Below are 25,778 nucleotides of genomic sequence, written 5' to 3'. Positions count from 1 at the left end.
TGGTCAAGGAGACTCAGGAACCGACAAACAGAAATGGGAGTTTCCTAGTGTTTCATGCTAGCTTAGGGCATATGTTAAAACAGGCCCCGGGGGTCATATGAGAGGAGCACACACGACCAGATTATTAATGACATTTTAAATGCGTGGGGCATGTAACTGTGCAGGAAACAGCAGGAAACCGGCCTCTCGTGGTCCTTTTCATACCCCATGGCACTGTAAAGGTGAGGTGCTGTTTGTTTCCATCGAGGGGTAGAAGTAGGACACAGACTCTGTTGCTCTATGTAATTTTCACACCCTGATTTCAGGGAGAAGGTGACAGCTTATAACCACAGCTGTTTGCACATGCGAGCGATCCGATACAGTGTAAACAGTAGCTTGACGTGAAGAAGCAGGATGCGGTATTATCACGCATCAGCACAGGGCAGTGTCAACATCCACAGGGTTCTTTTAAGTAAATGTGCCTGTTTGTTTTCAAACACCACTGACACACGAACACTGCACGTGTGTACGGTACCTTGCCTCTATAGCATATGGAGATACATAGAAGACACATAGAAGAGGATTAACACCTCACCTGTGTCATCCATAGAGCCAAAATGGTGTTTCTGGGCAGACATTTCTCACGAGTTTCTTCCGGTGGCTTGTCTTCATAAGAACTATCATTGATGTACGTGGGATTCTCTAACAGCGGCATTACAAAAAGAAAAGATTGTCCACACCCTCAGGCGCTCATATTAAACCTTAGCGGAATCGAGTTAGGCCTCAAGCTGAAATGTTCCCTTTTGGCAGAGCGGGTTATTCGCGAGAATGACACAGTGCAGAGCGTTTCACTAAATGCCTTTGCTCTAGAATGTGGCTTCCTGCTCATCAGAGCCTCTTCTGCTCATCAGCGTACCGCTGCAGAGCTGATGTAAGAGTCTCATTGATCGTCTTTTTCAGATGATCTGCCACCCAGCTCTTCCCGCACCTCAGTGCTTTATGACATCATTCCTCTCCCACTGCCAACGCTATGGGCAACGTCAGCCCTTCAGCTGCACAGGCTTTTATTCACTTCTTAATGAAGAGATACTTTGTGTTCCTCAGCGAAATGGACTGAAAATCTGCTAATAAAATTCATTTAAAAAGTAAGAAATCAATTATGGGTTAGGAGTAGGAGTGCAGAGGAATACAAAGGGGCAATAAAGAATCCAATTTTCGCACGAGGAACTGAGGGAACGTTTTGCACAAATATTGTTAGGAGGCTTGATTTGTCTTTATTTTTGGTATAGTGGTTTCTTGAAATGCAGTTTCCTTGTGGAAAAACGTGCCGTTTATATGCGAACAAAAGTAACCGAGGAGAGTTCACCCAAACTTATAATGGAGGAACTCTCTTCAGTTTTCCTCCTGGCGCACAGATCTTAGAAAGCTGACCGTCCCGTCCGAAAATTCAACTTGGCTGTTCATTGCAATACTGCGTAACATTTATATTCCCTCCGGCTCAATACAAACGGGGAGGGGGGAAGGGGGGGAGGGTTTGCCATAATCCAAAATGCTGCAGCCTGGACATTAGCGCTTTAATGTGGGACTAAATGTCTTTAGCCAGTGTAGCAGAAAGCAATTTTAGAGCTGTTGTGCCGTAGTGGAAGGAAAATAGCTGATAGCGATTTATCTCTGCAGTCGACTCACTGGCTGGTATTAAAACAGCAGGTCTGACCACTCTAATCCAAACTGGAGGGCCCGCCTAGCCGGCAGAAGAAGCTACAATTGCTGTGATTTCTCTCCATTTCTCCTTTCCAATAATACAATGCAGTACTGGACACACTCTGTGTTTTTCTCAGGGAGTCTAGGAATGTCGTTAGCCAGGTCTGGCACTGAGCTCAGGCAGCTGCAGTTATGGACTGGTTCATTGCAAGTTACTCTGGTTAAGAGCAACTGCTAAATTTATATAATATAATGTACCGAGTACATAAACTTGTATCATTGTTTAATAGTTTTTTCAGTTTGGAATGTCCTAATGGAGTCACTGATTCTTTTCACTCCACTGTCCAGCTGAGGTCACATGCAATTAGCCTGTTGGTGGTTTGTTGACCAGCAGGGGTCACTGGTGAGTGATGAGAGATTAGTGAAGCTATGACCAATAATGCCTTACCCTGCTGTGCAACCTTAGAGTATATAATATGTAGAGACAGCGAGAACCAGGGAGTACAATTTTTTTTCGCTTAACAGACATGCTCAGTTGTGTCCTTGGTCACATGCCTGATCCACGTGTACAGAGCGCAGAGCAGTGACGTGAATGCTGCACAAATCCCATCCCCCTTCTCAACAGATGATAATGGAGTGTTACAGTGATGGTGTCTTTTTGTATGCCTACTCAGAAGGTTCTTCCACCATGGGTTCCCTCTGCAGATTTCCAATGCTTTCTTCGCATAGTGATTTGATTTTTTTTGCAGAAAATAAGGGTCTCTGGGTAACGTAAGCCTAAGACAGTTTCACATTTCGTTCTGAGATAAATTACAACTGTTAATGTCTCAGCCGTGAATTTCGAAGCCGTTCCGTGCCTTAAAAGAGTACGTTGCTAACAAGTTGCTACATTGGAACTACAACGGTTGTCGCGTGCAGGCGGATGAGTATGGAAACTTGGGCTGCGGGTGCCGGAATGAGACTGTTGTTGTAGTTGAGAACCGCAAGCTGGCCCCTTGGGTGCAGCCTGCCATAGTCAGCACTGACACTGCGAGACCATGAGGCCCAGTTTCTGATTTCATAGCTTGCGGATATTTTAGCTTGTGTAAGTAAATCACATTCAAATGTGGACCCCAGGAAGAGTAGCTGATTGCCACGGCATCAGCTAATGGGGATCCTATAAATAAACAAATAAACAAATGGTGAGGTTCTCCAGATGGGGGTTTAGTGGTGGGGGAGTCCCACTCTTTACCAATCTGAGTGACACCACAACACCGTTCGTGGTAGAGAATATCAGAAAAAATAAATAGAGAAAAAAACTGAGGGGGAGAACTAGAGCGGGTGGGGGCTTTGAACTGACTGCCCTTCCTGCTGCTAAAGCAAAGCAGTGAACATTAGTGGAGTAAACACAAATTGAACTTTCTGTCAAACTAGTCATAAATCACACAGCTCATTAAAAAAAAAACATTTTCTTCTTTTCTTCATTTATCAGTGGCCAGCTTTAATTTGCCATGCAAATTGAACTAAAGGCACATTTTAAAAAATGGGTTAAGGACTCTGAGTCCCAGAGGGCTCTGGATTTAGCTAGTAGTGTGTGTGTGTGTGTGTGTGTGTGTGCGTGCATATGTGTGTATGTGTGTGTGTGTGTATGTGTGTGTGCGTGTGTGCACGCGTATGTGTGTGTATGATTGCATGTCTGTATGTGTGTCTGCTGTGAGTGTGTGTATGTGTAAGTGGGTTTTCAAGGGGGTTTGGGTAAGGGAGGGTAATCTTTTGCCTTGTGCTGAAGGCAAAACAGATCCAGGCCATTTCAGCTGTGATTGCTTGTATCGTACAGTCTGTGGTTTAAAAAAAAAAAAAAAAATGTGTGATTTAGAATAGCACTGCTCAATGAGAAATTATGGGTCCTTTATGACAAAAGGGCGCTTTGATGAACACGAGAACAGTGACACCTTGGGAGGAACCATTCATGTCACGATCAAGCCAGGTTATCATTCCAGGTATGGTTTCATTTGACCATGACCCCCAGAAATCCTTGCCGCCTTGCCGTAATTTGGATCTTGTTAGGAAAATTACATTCTAATACTGATATTGATTGATACTGATACGTGCTGTCAGTCACTTAGAGGCCTACTTTAGCAGGTGTGAGGTGGATCAGCAGGAGCAGAAACTACACCTGACAGTGATTCCAATACAGATCACTGGCAAGAATTTAGTGCCATCTTCTGGTGGGGAAATGTGACCCATCTTAAATGACCGCTGCCATTCATCCAGTCACTGTACACTTTGTATTCATTCAAATAACTTCTGAGTTCATTTGACCCTCAGTGTAAAATGAGATTAACACTTTTGAGTATTGACCAGTGTGACTCTCAATTGTGACACAATTCAGTGTTACATTAACACTGTGGCAAGAGTAAAAATTATGCTGTGTAGGGATTGGGACCACATTATCTCAGACAATGTTTGATTTGACTCTATAGGAGTTAATTTAATACTGGTGATTTTATTGCATGTACTTTTTGTGCATGTGTTCCTGTACAGCAAAGGCAAGGCAAGGATGTGCTTCATCTCACAGTATGTAGAAATTCACAGTCAATTGTCTGAGTTGCATGTGTTATACAACACAATTTAAGATAAGATGAAAGCCTTTTTTATATTTTAAGCTTATTAGTGTGAACTGCATTAAATTACAAATAGGACTAAAATACTGTTTGCCATTTTGCTGCTAACCCTATTCATATTTATACTTGTGCTTATTCTTATTACACTTCCACCTATATTTGCATTGTCAGAAAACTGAAATGCCATTTTCAAACCCAAAAACACTGTGTGTGTTGTCCTATACTTTCCTTTATTTGCCAGATGGGTTAAAAATAACCATTATCTGAGATTTACTCTCCATTTGAGAAGACTGAAGAGATAAGGTCTGTAGATAAACAGGCTAAAATGTAAAATGGCTTTTCTGATTGTAGAGTGATAAATGGCCTTTGTGTGTGCTACACTGATAGAAAAAGGTTAACGTGGTATTACACAGAATGTAATTTGCAGTTTTAAAGATTTTTTAATCTACATCTGAAAGGTCAAAAGATATTAAAAGGACCGAGTTGTGGTCATCTTAAATAGCATTCAGAGAACCCGTTTTTCATATTGGATTAGTTGTATTATGATTTGTTGTATAGCCAAACAGATATAAATTAAGCCTGAGGAAAGAACATGCTTCAGTCATTAAAAGCTAAATATGACATATTTATTCTGTAGGCAATTCTCTTAATGTAAGAGTTAATAATTTCTGAGAAAATGATGAAGGGAAATTAAGATTGATACCTATAATTATATGTGAGTAATCTAGCCTTAAGACAGACAGTTCCTGTCCAATTATGATTTTAATTATTATAGGTAGGTGCTTCATAAGAACATTTAATGTCAATACTCAAATTGGCCATAAAGTTTTCTGGAAGGAGGACAGAAATTAAGTTTAGGAGGAAATATGAATCTCAGTCAGTGGAAGGGCTGGTGCATGAAAATGGTGATAGCAGTTCATAGAATAAGCAATTCTGCAAAGAAACAAGGATTCATCATTACTAAGGTGGCCAATCTTACAGTAAGGACAGATATTAGAGTGAAGATGATCAATTTCAAACATCTGCTTGTGCTGGAATCACAAAATCCAATTCAAGCGGGTCAAATGAATTCATAATAGGTATTAGTAATTGATGTCGAGAGGCACTGCCCGTTTGCAAACGTGCTGTGAAAGCAATGTGTGAAACCGGTGCGCAAATTCGTTAAATATTGGGAACCATTTCTCTGTCTTGGGTTACTTCCACGTTGCTTTTAAAAACAACAAATAATATAATAGTTAAAATACCTAATAAAGAACAGCAGTCAAATGTAACTGTGGTCATAAAAGGCGTTGCGTGGGCTATGACTAGTCATGTATACTGCAGCCTACCAGCACTTCAGCGCTAAGGCAGTACAAGTTTAATTTAATTCTGTGCAGGCAGTTTCTGAGACTGCAGTTTCTAAATTACGTCATCTTTGTGTCGGGTCCTTGTGCGACTCGTCGGGTTTCGGTGAAAACATTTGTGTTATGATCTGAGTCAAAATAATAATAATAATAACAGTGTTGCAGAATGGTAACTTGAAAAATCATGAAATTCGGCCGCAGAAAAATATGCTTTTGCATTGTTTTAGTGTATCTGATATTTTCTTTGTATGCTGCTTATAACGTCTTTTTCAACACGAAAGCTATATCTAGAGTCCACAGGGTGGTGAAAAAAATCACAGTCGCTGGTAAGAGAATTTTGAGGATTGACTTAGATGTATCTTAGCTTAGATATATCGCCAATTTCTTGATCATTTAAGGTGGTTGAAAATGTGTTTAAGTTCTACCATAATTGTGTGGTTAATCTTGTTTTAACGCACTGCAGCTTTGATTTGTTGCCTTTCGCTGTCAGTAAATTCCATTTTGCACAGATGGTTTCACGTAGGTTTAATGCTCTCGCCAAATAAGACCCAACCGAACCGATTTATTTAAATGGTGGCCTTATTGACTACGTCTCCAGCATCCGTGCAGAATATCACGTGGTCGACCAGGGCGTTTTATAATTATTTCACAGCTGCTGTCTGTTGTCCAGATGAAGCGTCTTGTGTAGCTACGTATTGTGAAGGACGCTTTTAGAAATTGTTTAAAAGGAACGAAACGAAACCGTTTTACCCAGGGCTGTGTAACACAATTCTCTGCAACACAGTAGTAAAGTTTTTAAACTATTTGAATAACTATGTGTTTTCTTTTGAGATGAGTAAAAATAGATGCATTGTCTTGCTCAATATAAAATGCTTTTCACTAACATAATTATATAATAATATTTTCTTTTTTGGGATGGGGCAGGGAGGCATTATTCTTGCAATATTTCACAATGCACACACATACACACTGAGCAATTGTTAATTGACTCTTCTTGGCTTGGTGGGCTGTCAGTATTGTGCGGCAGTCACTTAAGCTATAATCCCTGAGTCATCAGAAATCTGAAACACAGAGAATCCAACGTAACTTAATGTCTGATAAAGTGAGCGATTTTCTGTAGATCATATAAATACGGGATTACTTTACTTACCCCCCATAAGTGAGTGTCCTTACGCTACTGAAGGGCTTATTGCAGTCCCTGACCTCGTACCCTTCCCTGATTTTTCATTTTTTTGCTCCCTGTTTTTCAGACAGTGCAAAGGGTTTGGGGGTGCAGCCGAGGAGCGCCGCGGTCCCGTCCAGAGGTGAGGGCTGGAACCCCTGGGAGGAGGACGAGCGGGCGGCATCCGTCTCCGTCCTGCAGAGGAGACAGGAGTTCAGAGCCCATCAGGCCCGAATTGCCAAGGACCGGCCCAGGAGACACAAAATCCAGATCTGGGGCAAAGCCGCCATCGGTAAGAGAGAGAGAGTGGGACTGTTCTGCACTGTTTGTTTATGTCTGGTTTCTGCACCCTTGAAAAAATTCTAATTATTCAGCTGTCTGTTTTTCCTCCTATTAACATCTGACGGACATCCAATGAAAACAGTGGAGGACAGTCATGTGACTTGTTGATGACAATCGGCTGTCAGTTAATGAAACTGAGCCCTGGCTTTAAGTCTAAGTGCAGACATCTTTCCACACTGAGTCCTTGAGAGGGCGGAATCAAACCATGATAAGTGAACAAGAGCGGGTTGTTTTGATGAGAACAGGCCATTCAGCCCATCCAGGCTTATCATTTACCTACAGACTGGAAAGCACTGCCTCAAGCCTGGACCTGAACACCTCGAGGGTCTCAACTAATTTTTTGGACTCATCCTTGCCTCTGGTGTCTTCCAGGCCTGTATTTATGGGAGCATATTCTCGAAGGACCCCTGAACCCCGCGGACAGAAAGGCACAGTGGAGGGAAGGAGAGGTGCAGTCAGGGGCCATCACTTTCAGGTAAGAGTTCCACTAACCGCTGTGGCTACGGCGGCCATTTTATTACCATTCAGCCTGTGAAGCTGACTGGTCTCCAGAAGGCACTGATTCAGGGATCCTGTTACATTGCCTTCTAATGCTGTGTGTAATTTAGAGATGAAACAGGCTCACAATTGCTCTGAGTTTGTCAACTAGTTGAAAAGTTTTATCTTCCAGTAACTCGATGTTAGGTTCTTAAATTGCCTGTATTGATGTAGAAATGACCGCAATCTATCTGAAAGATGGCTTACTATTCTGTTCCTGTATTGCAGGACAGCTTTTTCTTGTTAGCTGTCCTTTACAAGTTTTTATTGCTACCACCTCACACACCATTTTTTTCCACCAAATATAACACACTGTCAAAGAATGATAATTGTATGCAAATTGGTATTATTTCTAACAATATTGACATTATTACAATACATTATTACTTGGTTTAAAGATAATAATAAACTGGCCTCACTCAGTAGAACTCAGATCTGTGGGAAGGGGTTAACAGAGAGGCTCTTGGGTAACTAAGAGGCTCATGGGTTATGGAGTCTTAAAGGTTTTCCTTCTGAAGAAGCGAATAGACGTTTTATTATCATCTTTAGTAACAGCACTGTAGCTCTGTTGTTGGTTAGTGGGCTGTAACATGACTCTAAAAGCATAGAGATTAGCGGTGGAGTTCATGCTAAACAGGCCTTAGTCTTCTGCAGTCACCACAGTTATTGTTCCTGCATACTTCTTGGCTTGGTTGTGCTCGGAAGCACGATGGAAGATCATCTGAGGTCTTCAGATACTTGACACGCTAATATACAGAAGCGTAAATTACGAAACCTGAAAGGATAATTTAAGGACGCAGGAAACTGCGGGCCTGGTATGTGCAGCTCACCAGTCCCTGTCTGCCTATTTCTGTCACTCTGAAGTCTTTAAAAAAACTATTATGTGGGTAATAGGGCAAGTATGTCAACACCCCCACCACCCATTCTGTTGTGATTGGCTACGGCTCCTGGCTGCTCTCATTCATTTGTTTTCTGTTATCAGTTGGCTCACCTGAGATGAGTTCTCTTTTGCCGTGACAACCCTGGGGAATGGAAATGGGCGGGAAAAGCACCGGGTTGTGTAGCCAATCAGATGTAGGGTTGTGATTAGGTGGCCAGATGTGGGGATCCATTGTCTGTGTGAAATTTGGCCAGAGTAGTGGGAGTAACAGGCCTACTCTTTTTGAAAAGTGTGCTGGGATTATAACCGTGACCTTACTGGCTCAGAATGTCGGTTATGCATCTTATCTGAATGACAGATCAGCATCTCCCCATTTGACAGACTGTAATTCTGGCTAAACTGTAACGTCCCCGCAGGCTGCGCCAGGCACACTGAGTTCTGGAAGCCCAGCTTTGTTTTGTGATGCTCTCATCTGAGCTGGGCCACCAGCTCCTTTCGCCTAGTGACCTCGAGTGTCCTCCTGCAGGAGGCGGAGCCGTTTCCCAGGATTCAGTGCGGAATTTGAGCACATTCCGGCGTTTCTCACCGCGCGTTCCTTCCAAACTGTCCCAAAGGCTCCGAGAACGCGTTCTCTTAGGGAGGAAATGAGACGCGTAGCGAATCCGTCAGTGACAAGCTGACCGCTCCCCAACTGTCCTGTCCGTTTGGCCGTCAAAGAGTTTCACCCCTACATCATGGGAGCAAATGGAATCTGACACTGTGGGAATTTTACTCATGACAAGTACTGGGTTTGGGTGTTGAGCGCAGATTGATTTCAGACTACATTCCTCTCCCAGCAGAGCAAAAGTATTATGACAGCATGGAGGGGGGGGTGGGTCATTCATAAGATTAAAAGCCATGTTTGTGATGAGTAATCTGATTTTAGAGCACTCAGCTTGGAGCGATCTCAAAATGGTCTCTCCGCTGGCTGTCGACATTAGGAGAGGAGATGGAAAGAACAGGCAGTTCCCATAGACTCAAGGAATATCCTGTCTTTATTCTTGGCGCTCGTTACCTTTCCTCCCATTATGGAATGGGGACTGGAGAGAATGGAGAGCGAGTGAGTTTAGCAGTAGACAGAGTAAACTGCTGACTGGGAGAGACAGTGTGTTTAATGATAGGCAGGGTGAGCTAATCAAGACAAATCCCTTAATATTCACTGAATATGCCCTTCTTGCTTCTATCTCCCAAACCCACCAGAGCGTACCTGCGCATATGTGCGTCTGTGTTTGTGTGTTACAGGCGAGAGTGTGTGGGATTATCCCCTCTGTATCCGAGCCTGTGTTACAGGCCAGAGTGTGTGGGATTATCCCCTCTGTATCTGAGCCTGTGTTACAGGCAAGAGTGTGTGGGATTATCCCCTCTGTATCCGAGCCTGTGTTACAGACCAGAGTGTGTGGGATTATCCCCTCTGTATCTGAGCCTGTGTTACAGACCAGAGTGTGTGGAATTATCCCCTCTGTATCTGAGCCTGTGTTACAGGCGAGAGTGTGTGGGATTATCCCCTCTGTATCTGAGCCTGTGTTACAGACCAGAGTGCGTACGATGGTCCCCTCTGTGTGTTTCCTCTTCAGGGGGTGTCTTCATTGATGAAGGCTAACAGCTGTTTTTATCGTTGTGGTTGTTGTTGTCGGTCTGTTGTGCATCTGTTTATGGACCAATCAATTCATCTGTCAGGATTTTAAAATTTTGTTCGTGGCCATGCGATGCATGATTACCTTTTAACTGGTAAATTACGTACAACATTGCACATACAACACAAGATGTTACAGAACACTTTATCATTACATTACAGAACAACATGTCAGTCCATTGCACGTTTCTCTCTCAAGGTTGGCTTTAAAGTCCAGGTGGGCTATGGCCTTTTTTTCCATTTGCCTGAATTACTTCAGTAAAATATTCAGCTGTACAAATAAATTGTATGTAAAAGTGATACTAGTAATTTAGCCAGCGTAAGAGGCTTTGGATATGAGCATCTGCTATGTGCGTGGTGTGTGTATAACTGTTGTAGACTGTTTTCTGTTCTCTGCCGCCCCCTGCAGTTTCTACACGGGTCCTGCGGTGGTGCAGGGGCAGATCCCGCTCGACACCGACAGCGTGGTCCTGGTGCTGAACGGCCGCGAGGAGCAGAAGATCGCCTACGCCACCCGGTGGCTGGAGCACGCCGGCGCGCTGGTCCGGACGCGCGCCCTGGCCCGCGTCGCCGTGGTGATGCTGGGCAGCGAGCGGTGCGCTAACGACTGGCTCCGCCCCTACCTGCGGGCGCACGGCGGATTCGTGGACCTGCTCTTCCTGGTGTACGACAGCCCCTGGGCCAACGAGCGGGACGTCCTGCAGTGGCCTCTCGGGGTGGCAACGTACGCTCCTCTGGCACATTTTCACCCTCCGAATTTTACTGACACGCTTACCCACAAATTACCATTTCCTGCTTGAGCCCAGACTTACATCTGACAAAATGAGATATCAGGTTGACAGGGTACATACATAGGCTGGTATACTATCTTTACCGACAGAATAAGATATCACGTTTGGCTCAAAACTGAATTGACTTCATGTCTCAATTTATATAGATATAGATAAGGGGGTTGGGATGGATTCCTTTTCTGTTCAGTCCATTGAGGAAGTGAACTGGAAATAGGTTCATGACTTGGGAAAATTCGGAGAAGGCATGAATGTTGCAGTTCATTTCCTGAATTGAAGGTGAAATAGAATTTTGCAATGATTCACAGTTATTTTCACATGAGATATAAATTTCAGACCGCAGACTTCCCTTCTTTTTCTGACAGGACTTTTTGCTTGGAGAAAATGTTAAAAGAAGCGATGCTTCCTCTCCTGTCTGTCCGTGTCTCAGGTACAGAGACTTCCCCGTCGTCCCCCCCAGCGTTGAGATGGTGACCTCGCAGAGGCCCTACCTGTGTAACTTCCTGGGGACGGTGTACAGGAACTCTTCCCGAGAGAAGCTGATGGAGATCCTGAAAAGGCACGGGTTGGAGGGGGAGTGTGTCGTCGCGGCCCGAGAACAGTACGTCCCGTCGTGGGCCCCCCTAGAAGGGCCCCCCTCAAAGGGCCCCCCCTATAAGGGCCCCGCTCCGGCTGAGGTCATTCGGTTGTTGTGACGGTTCAGGCGACGACCTCAGGGTGTCTCTCCCTCGCGCAGGTGGGTTCCCACGGAGACGGCGGAGTCGCTGCGGCGGTACCGGGCGGCGCTGGCGCAGAGCGACCTCACGCTGTGCCCGGTGGGCGTGAACCCCGAGTGCTACCGCGTGTACGAGGCCTGCTCCTACGGCTCGGTGCCCGTGGTGGAGGACGTGGACACGGCGGGCGGGTGCGCGGGCGGGGCCGGGGGCGGCTCCCCGCTCCGCCTGCTCAAGGCCTCGGGCGCGCCCTTCCTCTTCCTCAGAGACTGGGCGGAGCTCCCCGCCCTGCTGGAGAGGGAGAGGAGGATGACGCCGGAGGAGAAGGCGGAGAGGAGGCGGAGACTGCTGGAGTGGTACGGAACGTTCCGGATGAGGATGAGGGATCGGTTCACCCAGGCCCTGGAGGAGACCTTCTTCAGAACCGGCTGATGGGGGGGGGGGGGGGCTTGTCGGGTTTGGGGGGGGTCAGGGTACAATGAGGTTAATGAGAGCTGAGAGCTAGAGCACGACCTCAGCACAAGACACTCCCCTACCGCTCATACTGCAGTGACACTGCTGATGAACTACATGTATGACAGGGTCAAGGGTCAGTTACGTTTCACTCTGTTCAGGAAATGAATTGAAAGTGAGTTTGTTAATTGCAAAATTGACAAAATGTGGATTTTTAGATGCATTTATTAAATTTCAAATAACTGATTTGAAATTGAGTTGACCCAAAACCCTGATGTGTGATTGGGTATCACTAACGAGCATGCACACATTCGCCATGAGGGGTATGGTCAGTTGACTTTGGTCAAATAATTATCCTTTCTGAAATAACTGTTTAGATTCCAGTAGGAATCCTGCAGATTGCTGACACTTTTAATAACTTTATTTTCTCATAATATTCATAACAAACTAATTATTTAATATTTAATGTGCGTTTTGGTCAGAATCATGTTTTGTTGAAAATTCTCCCATATCTGCGGGAGTGTGTTTCAGATTTTACCAGCAATTAAGAGTTAAGTTTTTTTAAATGACCGGTTGACCCAGGTCTGTTAGCCAGTGGGTCAGTACTGAACTTTTTCTGCAAGATGTTTATTTTCTGGTGGTAAATTCACCGGTTCTTTTCGGCTTCACACACACACAGTCCACAGCAGCGTCATAAAGAAAGGAGACATGACGCGGCTTTCCTATGTATTTACTATGGAACTGGCATTTGTTCTCAGCCAATCCGCCCACTAGCTACAATGCTGCGTTGTTTTTCTCATATTAGTTTTCAGTGAAACTCAAATCTGCAACGTTTTGTGTTGTCAGTAACTTCGTGGATTCGTTAGCACTGGTTTCACAGTGTGCAATTCCTCCCTAAGAATGTGTGAAATGTTTATTTTTAATGTGAATATAACGTATTTAATGTCGGAAATTAAGTGCTAACCACCATGAGCTTTCACCTTGTTAATTTATCTCCATGTGTTACCGATTCCTACCACGTGGTGGGGCTATTCGTTTCATATTTATGCGGAATCTGGAATTTTGTACGGTGTCGTATATTGTTAAAATGAAAGTGTAGACTATTTACATTGTATTACGATAGCGCTTCCTTGCACTTGTCTGAAACAGTTTCCTCTACCTTAATTTTGAACAGAAAAAAATAAATAAATGTGTGTGTGTGAATTTATGGGATTTGTGTTCTAGTTCCTTTAGAGTTCCATTATTTTTATTTGATGTGTTATAGGCTGTGTAATTCCGGGGAGTTCTAATGTACGGAGAAGTTCACAACTTTGATCTAAAATTATAAATGTTTAGACAATGAACACTAGATGGCAGATAGGCTACGCATTACAGCGTGACCACAGTAATGCGACAAACGGGCAGAAATGTAATCACCTCTAGAGTGTCTAATGACATTTCTTTCTAATAGTTTAGAGAACAATGTTTGAGACAGGACATTACAGATGTTGATTTTGCGACACTAGTGGAATGCATTTACATTATGTTAACAGTAAAGATTTTTTTTCAATGTTCACGTAAGTCTACCACAGATAATCAACTTTAAAAAAGATGACCATAAATAACCAATATCGAAAAAGTGAGGACGGCCATATTCCTGCATATATTTAAGTGAGTCGTATTTATTAACGAATTACAAGCATACGTTTTAATAGGCCAAATTGCACTGGGCCAAAGCAGTATAGCGTAGCTACATTCCATGCTTGAAACAAAACTTGCAGCTCTGATGGAAAGGGTGGTTTCTAAGGTAACGGAAGCAAATGCGTGCCTCCTGGGTTATGTTCTGCAACACAAAAGCGTTTTTATTATATATTTTCTTCTGCTGTAATCTAAATGTGATTCTGTTACATTCGATGGGCTGCGTGTTCAACTGGATTATGGAAGAAACAGGTAGGCTACAACCATGTCGTTTACCTGGTGAAATGCAATTGATTTTGAAGACGAACGAGAAACAAATTTCTAAACACCCTTTCGCTGGTTTTCGCGCAACTGGTGCGAAAACAAATAACAGACTATCCAACCCCCCTGAAGCGGATGACAAAGGACCGTGGCTATGACTTTCACCAAGTAGGATACGAGAAACCCTGTCCGCGCGTTCGTATAAACTCACTTTGTAACTGACAAATTGTCTCTGAAAGAAAGAAAGAAAACCCCACACATTGGTTGGACTGGTCCGAGTAGTTGTCAATCCTGACCACGTTTCCGCTCGGAGCGCTTCTCCGATCCCTCCCATTCCCACTCTCCGCCAGCTGCGCCGCGGTCGGTTTGCGTCTGGGAAGCAACGAGGCTCCGATGTGTGGGGTTCAGTTACACCAGAGCGCCCGAGGAAGTGCACGCGGCTATATGGCTGTCTCGTTCTCCATTTTTTCCAGCGTGCAATTGCAGATTCCCATTTGCGATTTAGATTGCTTGACCAGAAGAAGGTCACCCTGATCATTTTCAAACATTTGCTTTGAGGTTTTCCTCCCGGACTATCAGCTCCGCAGCTCGTTTTGCACCCGCTGCCTTTAAATTTGTCAGTGATTGAATTGGTAAGATTCTGTGAAGGCGTTTACAGTTTCCTTGAAAGCAGAGAAATGTGATCTCAAAACACGTTTTATATTTTGTAAAAATCAAAGCTCACCTTCGCACAAGGACTGCTAAATTTATCTGACGAATTAAAACGAGCCTCCATGCCCGTATATTTTTTTCCCCTTTTGTCACAGTTGTGAAGACTTTCTGCTAAACCTGTAGGATGCACTAGGCGTAAGTTACAGCAGGACTAAGAACACATTTGTTGATTTAACCTAGCAACTTCGAGAAAACAACCCGAACGGATCCGAGATGTCCAATCCAACGAAGTTCAAAAAGGATAAAGAAATAATCGCCGAGTATGAGAGCCAAGTGAAGGGTAAGTTTTTAAAAATGCATTTTATGTCTCATTGTTCTGTCAGTTCTTTCACCTGCAGCGGTGCCATTTTCTGCTAGCACTGAGAACAATGATTACCCTATGTGTGAGTTGTAAAATTAAAGTATACAATATAAATGCTGAGCCTAACGTCAGTGAGGTTATAGTCGTACGGTGACAGTTTTTTTTCGAATACTGAATGCTGTCTTTGTGTTCAGCGTTGTAGGCTACTATTACGAGCCGTCAGCGTTTCTTCGCATCCAAGCATTGGAAGATTTACCATTCTTGGTTAATGAAGAATGTTTTACACTTGGATAGCTAGATTGTTGCTTTAGGTAGAATTACAGATTTGATGTTCAGATTTATATCTGCTAGCCTGATGGGGCCAGAATAAGGTTTATGTAGGCTATGTTGCTGACGGGCGAAACATTTCACACTGGAATCATAATATCAAGCGTTGCTTTCTCCTGTTTGAGAGAGTATTTTGGCCATTCAAACTTTGTGTGGGCTGTACTGTGCTTGGGCTAATCTTCGTATCATTGGATTATGCCACGGCTGCGGTCCAAATTTCTTTTCTTGGCTTGCTTAATGTCAACGTTTCTGGTCCAATGCGCTTTTTGTGCACAAGATTTTAGTAATTCAGTTCTAGACTTTGAAGAACTTTGAAATGACGTTGGATATTATAACAGTGCTTCTTTTGTGGTCAATTCCATAACTCTGTGACTTATATTTCAAACACTTTTATGATTGTGTTGCATTTGCATGGCACTTGGTGATTTTATAACTGTCCGCTTCAGTCTAAAGAGAGATCGTTAGTTACTTTCTTGTGATTCATAGTTCATTAATAGACATTCAACAGCTGCCAAGCTCATTTCCATGTCCAGTGTAGTGAATATCTGTCCGCATTTTAGACACTGGCAAGACGTTGTTATCCTGCCAATCAACCACTTTGAACTGCCATTGCATTACTGGCCTCAGTTTGTCTGCGCGAATTGATCCTGGCAGCTGGTTGGCATGTAGGCCTACATTAAGTTAATACAATGAACATTTTACCTAACGATTCACAGGCTCTGTATCTGGAACATAATGTGCCGTAACTTTTCACGTTGTATCTTGAATCCTATCCTACTGATGCATTTTTTTCCATTCTTTGGGAACTTGTGTTTTTGGAATGTTTTGGGATGGCATTCAGAAGACAGTAGAGATGTGATCTTGTTTTGTTGTCTCGCCTAGTGTTTCTGTGGAGAAATCTTTTCGAACACAGCCGTTCGGGATAGTTAAAACACTTGGAGCTGGCTACCGTCTCTGCACGTTGGGTCTCTCACAAGCCGATCTTCTTATCCCGTCCATGGCCCATCCATGTGCAGCAGAGGAAGCCGTTGTTGCATTTTGGTAACCATGGGGATTTGGACTGATGCCAGGACCTGGGCTCCGTAGTTAGCAGGCAGAAATGTCTCCTACTCGTCTTTCTATAAGCAAAATCTGGATATGCATAGTGGGGTAGACCCACCGAGACAGAGAAAAGTGGTTCTTATGGAATCACAGGATTGTGTACGCGGGAGCAGAGGCGCTCCTCTACCGGGAATGTTCAGCCTGAGTACAGAGTGCGATGACTCAGGCATTTCGTACTTTAATAGCTGCCTGATGCAGTCACATATGTGATTCGGCGGGAGCTGGCCGCTGCTATTCTCGTTTGTCACGCAAAGAGAGCCGACGGGATAATAACGCCACGCGGATACTGCTGGAATTAATGCAAACCGAGACGGGGGTCGGGGTGCGACTGCTCTGCCTTAACACTGCCAGTTAAATGTACTCAAACAAGTAAACATTTTGCTCTTTAGTTCTCGCTCTGTCTGCAGTGGATAAACATTACCAAAACTCATCACCATAGAAGTTATTTAATATAAAGCTGACTTTCTTTTAATAAATTAGTCTGCCCAATGTTCTTTAGAGTTACACTCTCTTGTTTATTTTTTTTTTCCTCCTTCTTTTTTTTTTTTTTTTTTTTTTTTTTGCAACCTCCCATGCTGTAGTTGTAATTTACAGCTCTGTGCGGTCTGGTTTGAGGTTATAGCTCGTTTGCATTGCAAATGGGAGCTCTATTCAGTTAAGAGCTTAACTCTCAAAACAGAGAGCTGTTTCCCATACGGAACCAATATGTTTGTGCCATTATTCAAAGGGCAGAATGGGCAAGGTTTTGTTTATATGCATGTGAGGAAGCCTGACATTATTTATTGATTATGAATTAACTGCTAGTAAATGAATAATAAATAAACAAAAAACGAAAAAGACTCTCCCATGCTGGCAAGAGTAACAGTAACACTGCAGCCTTCAGTTCTATATCCTCCTGCTGCTTCCACTTGCCTCTCCAAAAACATTTCTCAACTGTAGGTCTAGCTATTGCTCTGTTGCCACAAAGAAACGAAATCAACTTTGAAAAGAAACAGAAATTGAAAGAATTGGAGGGAAATTGACCCCTGTTCCACCTGTTACAGCTGCGGTCGTAGTACTCGAGGCCGCTGTTTGCCGTGGGGCAAACGGGTGTGAGTTCTGTAGTCTCTTGGGGTTAGAAGACTGAAACAGAGAGACTCATCTGAGCCCTGGGGTCAGAGAGGAGGAGGAGGAGGAGGCGGTTGAAGAGTCACGGCAGAGGCGGCAGCAGGTCGGACCGTTTGCGGTAAATCTGGCGCCGTTTGACGGCTCGTCCCGGGGCCAGAGATGACCCCACCCTGACGAGAGAGGGAAAGGAGAGCGAGAACAAGAGAGACGGTTAAAGAGAGGGACAATAAGTGGGGGGAGAGAAAACGGGAAAGCAACAGAGACTTCGGAGCAGCTGTGGCATTCAGTAGGATCTGTCCTCATCTTACATCTGGAGCACACTGGCCTTCAGTGGCCTTTTTTTTACCAGCCAATGACACGTCTTCGTGTTTGGGCTGGTTTGCTGTTTCTCGTGTGGTATAATCCAGACTCTCAGAAGTGTCCTACCTGTGAGAAAGCAGCTTTTAGCTTTAGGGGTAGATTGATAATGAATGAAGTGCCTTTAGAAAGCAGTGGACTCTTGGATGGATGTTCAGACACCTGCAGGCTGAACGTTATGTACAGATATGGTGATATCTTTCCGAGTGGGTAGCCTATTGAGCCACTCCAGATCTTTTTGTTGGCAGGTGAGGAGAATTGACCAACAGACAACTTCTACTCTGCCCATTCCAGGTTTTACAACATCTGCATGTTGTAAAACCAGGAATGGCTCAAACTGCTCCACCCTCTGACGTGCAGTTTGATATGTTGCATCCCTGAGTTATGATATTCCTGGCTCTCCTCTTTGTGCCGTCCAGACTGGCAGGGATGTGTGGAGAATGTAGATTGGCTCTGTTTGGGTTGGTAATGTGTGATCAGGATTCAGTGCGTGTAGCGGGTGCAGGCTGGCGTAGAGGCATCGGTCGTTTGGGGGAGAGAGGGAGGATATGAAAACTTTGGATGGATCCCTTTCAACAGCAGGCTCCGGCTGTCCATTATCCTGGTTCTGGTCCCAGTTCAGGTTTTGGTTTTGGTTCTGGTTCTATATTGTTAATTTAGAACACTGTGATAACATCACTGGATTTTATTTATTTTCTGACAAGGGCCATTATAGAGATTTTTGTGGAGATAACTTCATTAACAGGCTCTGTAGAGGGTGTGCTTCATGAAAAAATGTTTCCTCGTTGTTTGGTCATTTTGGCATTCTGAGGGCATGATAAACTTTTATCTTTAAGACGGTAAAATAAACTACACATGGTGATGCTTTTATAACAGTATTACAATTAATTTCCTCGAAGGTGAATAATGCCATTTTTAAATATTGTTTTCTGTTGTATGGGCTGACATGGTGTCTTCAGATTTGCTCTGACCCTGTAAAGTGTCCGTATCTTGGCAGGCAGAAAGGGAGAAATGCTCTGTGTTTGATCAGATGCTGATGGAACCCTCGCAAATCCTCCCAGCACACTTCCTCAGGGCTAAGAGTGCTCCGTACAGTCAGCATTATTTAGTCATTCAGTCGGGTTTGCGCTCCTGACTGCCAGTGGAGAAATGAAACTGCTAGTTTGATGCCGGGAAGGAGCTGGTCACTTTTCAGCTTTTTAAAAAAAAAACACTTTCAGGGGTTTTTCAGAATTATTTCCTTTTTAGATTATGTTTTCAGTTAGACTGGGCAGTCTTTTTGTGTGGTGAAGGATATTTTAGATACAGAAGTTCCTGACACCTAGCTGGCATTACATTTGAGCAGGTGTTTATCCCCAATTAGCCTATATGCAGAAATACCAGTTTTTTTATTTTCCCGGTATGTGTTTCCTTGAGCGTCATTGTCTCGGGTTGCATGCACCGTGGGAAAATGTTCCAACCAAAAATTATATTAAATGTATATTTTTTTAGAAGAATAATTGGGTAAAATGCACATGTACAGTCTCTGGAGGAATAACGTCACTGTACAAGCTGTTCTGGCGTTGGCCTCCTTAAATTGTAAAGATAACACCCATGTACCAGCCATTGTTAAAAAGCTGGCAGGTGGTTACAATCATATGCATTTAAAATATTCTTTATTGCACATTAAATCTGTAAGGGTCATTTGGGGGGGGGGGGGGGGGGGGGGGTGTACACTAATACTAAAATGTGGAAAAAACTGAGAACTTTAGATATATCAGGAAGTACAAGCATTTCAAAGCATGCTGTCCACTTTTCTGGGTTCTTGAATTTGAGAAAATGGGATCCTGAAATGACTGAAAAAGCCATTGAATGTGTGGAATAGGTGAGTGTGGGAACCTTGCTTCTGAAATTCTGTCTGTTCCTTGGGGGTCACGACCCCTGGGTCACCCCTGAACCCTGGGGGGGGCTGTCCTATCAGAACTGAAAGTCGTCTATTTATCCCTCCAGCCCAGGTTTGAGCTCATTTTAGTGCGATACCAGTTGGTCTTATTGGTCTTTAAACATGGCTTTGATGAGGCATAGTCATGTTGTGGGGTCTCGCAGTGCTGTGGTCCAGTACTAGTCTATTTAATCCCAGATCCACAGAGTCCCAGGGAGAAGGGAGGTTTCCCGTCCGTGCGTTTTTAAATCGGGCTGTTAGCACGCGCTAAATGCTTCGAATGGCTGGCCGTTCTCGGCAGGGATGTGCCGTTGTGCGAGGCCAAAGCATTCTGATCCGAGGCATTCACTCAGCTGCCAGGTCTTTATTTAGAAACATCAGTGCCCCCCACCCCACCCCCCACCCAACCCCTAACCCCCCCCCCACAGTAAGCAACCGACTGCACCTTTTATCTGGAACATTGTGACCCTACAGTTCCAGGAAAGAAACGTGTTGACCGACAGAATGCCTACGTAGTCAGGGAAATCACGTTTGTCTCTGCAGTGGACACGGACAAATTTTATATGACTGGCAACAGCACATTCTTCATATCTGTATCTATATTACTTTTTTAAAAATCTTGCATCCCTTTGGTTATATCCTATCATTTAAATAAAGAGTGGGACATAATTTCAGGAAGGGGGGGGCTAGAAAGTTGAAATGTAGGAACTGTTTCCAAATGCAAATCGGTGAACCTGGATGCAGGCTGGATTGGCTTCCCTGCTGAACCTGTACTGCGCGAGAGGGACTAATGTGGTGTGTCTCATCACACACATTTATCCAAAAGAGATTTAGTATATATAAACAGCGACTTTTAGCTATAATAAGTGACCTACTCAGTTGGGACCCTTACAAAACAATGAGAAGACGGCCTCAGTGAAAAATTTGAGAACAGCTTATAAGTAATTACAACGCTTGTTATGGTGTGGTTTGTCACCATGTAGTGTGTGAACGTGTGTGGTGTGAGTGCGTGTGTGTGGTTGTCCCATTTGTTTTAATGTACTCAGTTGAGTTTTCAAATGACCCCGGTGCCCCCGACCCCCGCCTACCCCCGCTGTTCTTTTCAATCCCTCCACAAAAGCCATCACACAAAAAGAGGGGGGGGGGGTCTCCATTCCCAAGCCCTCTATCACCCCCCCATTCTGTCCTGATTTCAACAATGAGACATTAACTTGGGTCGTACTGCTGCAAAAGACGCTCATAAAAGCAGAGCCATCTTCTGTAGCTGTGACGAATTCCGGCTAATTTCAGATTTCTTCGCAGCATGTTCGACCTCCGGATTGCAAAGGTGAGCCTCGGTTGTAGACAGGTTTCAGCACTTCAAAAATAAAAATGCAGAATTTCTTTTTATGCTGGTTCAGCTGGTTTCCTTTATCCTCCTTGTTATGGAACTGTGTCTAAGCTGCGAATGGCGAGGGTGAGCCTCATTTCGGGTAGCTGTTGTTTAAGGAACAGGTCTTTTTCCTGTGCCGTAATGGGCTTGATTTAGCGCGTTCGCCTGAGGGGTAGCGCTGGCTCGGAGCAGTGGGCGGGCGGCGGTGATGGGTTCTGTAATGAGGCTGGGTGGCGTTCATCAGGGAGCTCTGGGCTGTTACGCAGGCTGATATTAGATATGCAGCGTTAATGAAATTAAACCACGCCAGCAGGGCGGCCGGGATTCGCACGCTTCCGTCGGCAGTTGTTTGCGCCTCAGCGCCCCCTGCTGGAACAGATGGACAGACAGACGGACAGGCCCGTATTGTTCATTTACATTCGTGCTGTTGGCAGAAAATATTAGACTGACATTCCGAGCGTAGTCTGTTTCATATACAGTCCAATTATAATGTGTGTGGGAGCGTGGAAGAATCCCTTTTGTGATTGAACATCCTAGAAGCCAGTTCCTCAGTCTCCACTTTTGCCTTAACAATGTGACAGCTGCCATTTTGGCTCTCTGCTTCCTTCCCTTTTTATATTTTCAAAGGATCCCGTCCGTAGTCGGGGCGATCAGTCTTCAAGCTGTTCCCCAGGTGTTCTGTCCAGTCCCCGTGACTTTTGAAGAATTGCTGTGTCGTGCGGCTGTTTCTAATGCTCAAGCATTCGCTCTTGATTTTCGTTTTGGAAATCCTTTACCGTTTGTCTCCAATATGCTCTTACCCAGTTCCCACGCTCTTAATGCATTATCGGATCCAGGGTGTGTAAAATAATCTGTTACATGTCCAACGGACCATCAAGCTCAGCTCAGTTTGAAAAGCTTCTCGTGTCTCCCCAGATCCCCTGCACATCCTGACTTTAATGTCATTGGCTGATGTGCTCATCCCTTCTTGTTTGAATCTACGTGCTGCAGTTCTTTAAGTCTCTTCAGGACTGCATATGGCCCCATTCACTGTAGTCTCCATTTTTCTCTGAGTCATCCCTGTGTGTTTTTCTCGTCTCTTGGAGCGGTACCCTTGACTCAGGTCATGTGATGCCGCGGGTCATGTGATTCTCTGTTATTTCTGCAAATTAGTCTGCAAATTAGTTTAGAACGAAAGCACACGGAACTGCTGTGAAGGAACTGTGGCAGTGCAAAGGCCAGTAGCTCCGGTTGTGCATTATATGCTGTATGCTCAAGCACATCGGTTTTATTCTTGTCATTGTCAAAGCCGAAATGTATTGAGAACAGTGCGAGCGTGTAGCCTAATGAAAATGGTAGTCTGTGACCATGCACAATATAACAGTAGTAATATAAAAGTGGTACACTTTTAAAGCTGATGATCTTCATGCTAATATTGTGAGATGCTTGATGGTATGGATTTAAAAAAATTTCTTGTCTTGTTTCTCCCTCGACATCGACAGCTGTCCAATTTTAATTCAGTTATTTCTTAATGACTTAATTAGAGCTAATAAGTTGTGATCAGCCTGTCAGGAGCGGATGCATGCTTTATCGATGCATTGTTGGTTTGGCTTTAGCCTATGTGAAGCCTGTGCTCTTTTTGTGTAATTAGTCTTTTTGTAATATTGATTTAAAAAAAAAAAAAAAAAATGTTTTTACATCATTGTGTTTTTGTGCCACCATAAGGCGGTAGACTTGGAATAGTTAGAACAATGACCGCATTGCCGTTAGGAATACAGTAGTGTCATAGGATTAGCTCCAAGGATTGCTGGAGTGGGGCGTAGCGTGTGTGGAAAATGTATTACGGAAAAACCTGCCAAGTCAGCCTACCCACTTTCCTACAACAATTTATTTCTGCCTACGCCACTGTAGCTTGTGCAAAATGAGTAAATAAAATGTTTTTTTTTATTTTTTATTATCCTTTGTGGCAAAATTTTGTTTTTATCAGAATGCCAAAACAGCTGCTTATTTCTTCCCACTTCTGGTACAAGTGTCATAATAAAATTATGAACAACATACATTTATTTTGCCATTATTGTGAGTTGGCATATTATGGCAAAAAATAGGTTCTTTTTTATCAGAACTCTAGTGACTTAGTGTAAAACGCAGATTTTGAAATGTCCTGCGTTCCAAAGACACAGCATTCCATGGGCTAGCACGACCACTGTATCGGTACCTTCAGTTTGTATTGGAATAAAAAAACCCTCTCGCTGCTTGTTTTCCTTCCTGTGTTGACCTCATTCGGGTGCATTGTTAGGTACAGGGTAAAACTGTAGAGCTATTTTTGATGCTCACATGCATCACAGGGCGATATATCCCCACGCGTATCTGGAAGTGGTTGCACGGGTTCTGAAATCTCATCAGAGAGATCTCTTTGGCAGTTAGTCAAATAGCGGTGCAAATGAATGACGTCACTGTTTGAAAACCGTGGGGGTCGGAGAGCTTTTGAGCCCCCCCCCCTTCCTGCCTGCCTAATCCAAGGTGACGCACGGTGCAGCTGAAATGTGAGCTAGCATGAAAAAGTGTCTAAGTGTCTGAACGAAATGTTTAAGTGCGGTGAATAGTTGACAGGAAAAGGGCGAATGTGAGCTTCAGTAAATAAAAGAATATCTGCAATCGATCCTGTTACAAAGGTCATCTTATCGTGCTTGTGGAGTTTCTGTATTCCTTTGTTCAGCCTTTTCTGAAATCTGTTTATGCCCTTTCAATGCATAAAATGGAATAATATACGATTTAACAACATGAGTGGACAAAAATAAATCTGCTGAATGAAGGGAAAGAACGACCAGAATTCAGCCAATAACAGAAGCTGATAACGAGACGAGGAGGCGTGTCTGTGTGTGTGTAATCGTAATAATGTGGTGGGGAATTAATTGGGGGAAAAAAGGTTAATTGAATAACCCAAGTAAAGTCCTAAACAAATTGCAGCCCCCCCCCCCGCCATTTGGGTTCCTGTCAGGACTGATTGGTTCCAGGCTTGTCTTGGCATTTTGAGAACGCTCACCTGCCAAGGTGACCCTGCTCTGTACGCTCACTTCCTGTCCTCCTGAGGCAGCTCGACTCCCTGTTTCCTTCTGAAGGACTTGCCGCTCCCAACTGCAAGTCCGCTGAGAAGCACCGGGGCCCCCTCCCCGCAGAGGGGAGCAGGTGGTTACCTCTGTTTCCTGTCAGGGGTCTGTCCCCGCAGAGGGAAGGAGAAATAACGGCGGACATTTTACAAGCCGCTCCGCGCTCCGTCGTAAACCGCACGCCGCTTCGAGACGCCTCGCCGGGCAGGGTGGCCACGCGAAGCGGTAAATCTCGGGGAGAAGCGGAAACGTATTCTCTCTCTCAGATCGTGTGACTGTTTCTGGCTCAAGGTCGTCCTCATGGCTTTCAAAGAGCTTTTTTAATCCTCCTGCCTCAGGTGTGATTGGAGACTGACCGTGCTGTGAATTTCAGCCGGTAAGGTGATGAGCACAGTGCCACACACTCATTATTCCCCCCCTGCTCATTTTGTGTATGTAAGACCTGTAATGTTGTGGTGTGTGTGTAATGGTGCAGTTTATTTAATAGGTGTCCAAGTAATGATGCTGTGTATGTAACAGGGACCTGTAGTGGTGCTGTGTGTAACAGGTGCCTGTAGTGGGTGTGTGTGTGTGTGTGTGTGTGTGTGTAACAGGTTCAGTGTTGAATTTACCAGTTGTTAACATTAATGGGAGGGTATTTCTTTGTATTGTATTCACTGCAGTTTTTGTCATGCGTGTTCTGTGATCCCACCTCAACCCCTCCCATTGAACCATGGTTTGGGTTCCCCTGGACCAAGGTGTTGGCTCCGAGCTGCTGTGAGGACCCCGATGGGGTGGCCATGGCTGTGCCTTTTCCCGTGCGATCAATCCTTCCATGATGGAGGAGAGATCCATTCGCTGGCAGGTCCTGCCCCCCTCTCTTCTCCTGGCCTGACCTTTGGCTTTTCCAGGGAGGTCTCCCAACAGCAGTGGCATGGCGATCGATGGCTAAAGGCCACTGTTCCAGTGGGGGGTTCCCTTTGAAAGTCGTGAGGGCAGGAGTCGAAGGAGGCGGAGTCAATCTTTCAAAGCCATCAGCCAATGTGATGGCAGCCTGGGGCTACTCTTTTGAAAGCTCCACAGTCCTTCTTTTTTGTGTGGGACCTCTGTGCTCCTGCCACTCCATAGTGGGTTCCCTTTCCAGCCTATAAATATTATTTAAATTCTCAGTGTTTTTGCTTCTTTACTGGGAATATTAGTCTCTTCCTGCATCTGTGGTTTCAGTGAAGTTTACTCTACATCTACAAGAGTTGTTATTTGTGCGTTGGATCAGTACAAGGCCTACACTGAACCCCTGAACCCCAAAACTGCGCCCTGCTTGTCAGATGCCACCCCTGTGTGTCAGTTAGCTCTTCATTTCTCTCAGTTCTGTGTTCCTGTTTGGAGCAGAAGCTCTGGTTTTCTG

General features: G+C 44.4%; 2 protein-coding genes across 4 annotated transcripts in view; both read left to right on the top strand.

Annotated features, from left to right (window-relative positions):
* The first annotated feature begins 5,663 nt into the window (after nucleotides 1-5,663).
* rxylt1 (ribitol xylosyltransferase 1) lies at nucleotides 5,664-13,380 on the top strand. Its single transcript, XM_064344673.1, has 6 exons — nucleotides 5,664-5,952; nucleotides 6,877-7,080; nucleotides 7,503-7,605; nucleotides 10,629-10,943; nucleotides 11,438-11,608; nucleotides 11,744-13,380. Exons 1-6 carry the CDS (start codon nucleotides 5,811-5,813, stop codon nucleotides 12,150-12,152), a joined length of 1,344 nt encoding a protein of 447 aa, XP_064200743.1. The 5' UTR covers nucleotides 5,664-5,810; the 3' UTR covers nucleotides 12,153-13,380.
* A 1,022-nt stretch (nucleotides 13,381-14,402) lies between these two features.
* Nucleotides 14,403-25,778, top strand: part of LOC135259831 (SLIT-ROBO Rho GTPase-activating protein 1-like) — a 68,557-nt gene continuing 57,181 nt past the window's right edge. For 2 of the 3 annotated variants that reach the window (XM_064344658.1, XM_064344657.1), the window contains exons 1-2: nucleotides 14,403-14,743; nucleotides 15,003-15,102. In XM_064344658.1, the coding sequence (XP_064200728.1) occupies nucleotides 15,036-15,102 (67 nt within the window). In that variant the 5' untranslated portion in view covers nucleotides 14,403-14,743; nucleotides 15,003-15,035. The remainder of the gene's footprint in view (nucleotides 14,744-15,002; nucleotides 15,103-25,778) is intronic. The other variant, XM_064344656.1, reaches the window with a different exon arrangement.

The sequence above is a fragment of the Anguilla rostrata genome, chromosome 7 (assembly GCF_018555375.3).
Source record: "Anguilla rostrata isolate EN2019 chromosome 7, ASM1855537v3, whole genome shotgun sequence".
NCBI classification, from domain to species: domain Eukaryota; kingdom Metazoa; phylum Chordata; class Actinopteri; order Anguilliformes; family Anguillidae; genus Anguilla; species Anguilla rostrata.
The sequence above is the reverse complement of the archived record's forward strand: the minus strand, read 5'-3'. Positions and strand labels throughout refer to the sequence as shown.